This window comes from Hibiscus syriacus, unplaced genomic scaffold (assembly GCF_006381635.1).
Source record: "Hibiscus syriacus cultivar Baekdansim isolate YM2019G1 unplaced genomic scaffold, ASM638163v2 tig00111463_pilon, whole genome shotgun sequence".
NCBI lineage: Eukaryota > Viridiplantae > Streptophyta > Magnoliopsida > Malvales > Malvaceae > Hibiscus > Hibiscus syriacus.
The window spans coordinates 827288-830668 of record NW_024063098.1 but is presented as its reverse complement, the minus strand read 5'-3'; the positions used below and the strand labels follow the sequence as shown (position 1 = coordinate 830668).

At 32.9% G+C, this 3381-nt stretch overlaps 1 protein-coding gene across 1 annotated transcript; it reads left to right on the top strand.

Annotated features, from left to right (window-relative positions):
- Positions 1-425: 425 nt before the first annotated feature.
- Positions 426-3136, top strand: LOC120163555. The gene is made up of 3 exons (XM_039173466.1): positions 426-437; positions 2375-2767; positions 2879-3136. Exons 1-3 carry the CDS (start codon positions 426-428, stop codon positions 3134-3136), a joined length of 663 nt encoding a protein of 220 aa, XP_039029397.1.
- The last annotated feature ends 245 nt before the right edge of the window (positions 3137-3381 follow it).

Sequence of the window (3381 nt, the reverse complement as noted above, 5' to 3'; positions counted from 1 at the left end):
TATTTTTCCTGAGGTCGAATGAAGAACAAATATGGAACATCATGCGCATTTTGAGATGTTTTGAAAGAAGCTCGGGTTTGAGTATTAACTTTAAAAAAGTCATGTCTGGTGGGAGTGAATGTAGAACTGCCCCTTAAAAAATGCTTGGCCAAAGCGTGTGGATGTAAGCTTGGCGTCTTGCCTTTTAGTTAGGTTTATTTTAAATCATATAACATGTATAAACACGTTACAAAGCATATCATGCCAAATCAAAATACGTAAGGAACCATTTGCTTTACTATAAACCAAATATATATATATATATAATATATTATTTGCATATTCAATTTATAGCCCAATGTATATCAAATTAGAATGTAAGGTACATGATCAGAAATGAGTGTGTGTACAACATACAGTCGTAATTGACAGAACAGAACGCACCCATGGTGCCAGACGTAAATATAGGTGTTGTAGAACACAACATCGCGATATTAAATAAGAAATCAGATATGGCAACTCACAATGTCAACACATCATGAGGCCCGGACATCGTGAATCACTTTTTTAACATATATAAATCATATTAATCCTATAATAAAAATCAAAACTTTCATACTGATGTAATGGAGTTTACTCATTTAGGACATTTATGATAGCATATAACATAAGATCATCATAAAATGCATGATTTACAACAATTTCATATTATGACAGTTTGCACTATCCTCAAAGAAATATTATTTTGTATTAATCTATATACTTAAAAATTATTCCGTTTATACCAAGGAAACTAAACTCAAATAGAAATCTAACAATATAAGACACTTCTTCTAGTTCAATGTTTACAAATTTATGGTGAATTTTCAAACATCAATTACAGAAGTTGTTTTGAGCAGAATATGCTACCCTGTTTTCTTACCTATCATCGATTAAAAATTCATATTTTTTATGTGCTTCTTAAAATCAGTATCCAATTATTTTAAACTAAACTGATATACAAATCCAACGGTATAAAAATCATCATCTAATCAGTTCTGTATAATTTATTGTGATTTTTTAAACTTATTGTTGAAATTTCTAGGCAACTTTCACTAATTAGCATCCATACCTTATTCTCTAATTCTATTAGCTTACCAAATAAACATATATGCATATATCATAAATCACATAACATTTAGGAATTACATAGGTACAAATTAGAAAATAAATTCCTAAAAATCTTTTGATGCTCATTCGGTACTAATTTCATGTCACAACATAAATGTCTACTTTAACACTTCAAGTTGACCATTCAAGTCCCTTTTTATCTAAATTCATCCAAACTTCACATAACATTTTCAACTTTACATTTTAACCAAAAATTATTAATTCTTTTAGAATTCATCTCAACTTTTCCATTTTATTCAAAATGGTCCCTTCCCATTTTACTTCAATTCAAGCTTCAAATAACATAATTATAACTTCCAGCATAATACCTCAACATTTACACCATTTTCATTTAAGTCACTAACTTTATCATGTTTTCAATTTAGTCCTCATACTTCACCAACTTTTTGAAATGGTCCAATTTTACATTCTAACATCAAATTCTACAGTCTAACATTAAATTCCAGGATAGTAAAACAACTATTGCGTAATTTCACATCAACCCCATAATTTTTCATAAATTGGTCCAAACAACATTAAAAAGCTTGTAGAACCTTCCAAATATCATTTTTAAGCTTAGGGAAATTTTCCATAAATTTTCCCTAATTTTCTTCTTTAGGTTGAACACATAGGGATAAGGATTTCATTATTTCCAACTTGAATCAAACAAGAATTCAACTCTAAACAACATTTCAAAGCTTCTACAATCAAACCCCTAACATAATTTATACATAACTTTTTCAAACCCTAGGTTAAGGTCAAATCAATTAGGGCTTGATTTTAAGTGTTTTAATCATCATACAAGCTTTTAAACAACTATACAACATCAACAACATCAAAATATATCATCAATTCATAAAACCCTAACATCCATTCATCTACCATATTCATGAACTTGTGATTTCAAGCATGTTTAGCATGCATAATTGGTACCAAATGATAGATCATTTTGGATAGAAAAATTTTCTATTTCACGTTTTAATCCAAAAACGTAAGAAAATTACCTGAAAATGGAAAATAAAGTTTTATCTTAACTTGATATGAAGCTCACGCCCAAGAGGATGAAGAAGACTAATTTTTCATGAAAATTCTATACTAATTTCATGTACATTTGTCATTTATTAAGTTTAAATGAATTAAAAATTTGGGTGTTCTTCTGAATGATTTTCCATCGACGTATCATGACGAACTTGGAGCGCACGAGGCGTTGTCTTACTTCTGACCATCTTGCCCTCTTTGTGGCTAGGAAGAGTCTATACTCCATATAATCCGTGACTACAACGAGACTCGAAACCTTTGGCATCGACTCTTAGACTATGCCGATCAACTTACTTTCTTTACTCTTGATTTACAACCATGGCTTCTAGCCAATATTTGCTCCAAGGCTGATCGTTCTGATAAAGAATGTCCTTGGCATTTTCTCTTTGTTTCTTTTGTTTGGCTTCTTCGGAAACGCAAGAACAAGCTCATTTTCACTCAAGGATGCAAATCGGTGGAAGGAACATTTTTTGCTACTTTGGCTTGGGCTCATCATTTCGCACGTTCAGCTATGCCACAGCCTAGATCTTCTCAAGGACCACATCAGGTCATTCAGTGGGATAAGCCGCCTTTGGGGTGGGTCTCCATCAATAATGATAGTGTTGTTTCGAGTGACAAACAATATAGCACTGCTGGTGGCATCTTATGAGACAGCTCTGGCAGTTGGATTCTTAGATATACTAAAGCTATGGGTTGCTGCTCCCTGTTTCAGGTGGAATTATGGGGCCTATACACATGTATTCTGGTTGTTTGGAACTATGGTTTCGATAAAGTTCTCATCCAATCGGACTGCCTTGAAGCTATGCAACTTGTTTCTCAATCTAATGCATGTGCAGACAGCTTCTTTGCTTTAGTTCGTGGCATTTATAACCTTTGTCAACGGCAATGGGAAGTTCACGTTAAATGGATCCCACGTGAAGGCAACATGGCTGCAGATGCGCTCATTAAACCCGACTATGATCAAGACTAAGGCATTGTCCTATTCAACGATGCTCCAGTGACATTCCACGCTACTCTCCAGGGGATGTTCACGGCCCTCCGTTCTTGATATCTTAATGTATCCTCGACACTCTTTCAAATCAAAAAAATTCATTTAATGGGAAATGATAATTATACCCTTAATGAAACTTGATAATTACCATAATATCTTGTGACATGTTAATTATCATCTTTCAAGTCAAAGATGAACAAATAAATTTACCCTTTACCCCATAC

Coding starts and splice junctions, on each gene's coding strand:
- LOC120163555 (XM_039173466.1), top strand. Junction 2,768..2,878: donor TCTCCATCAATAATGATAGT/GTTGTTTCGAGT, acceptor TCCCTGTTTCAG/GTGGAATTATGGGGCCTATA.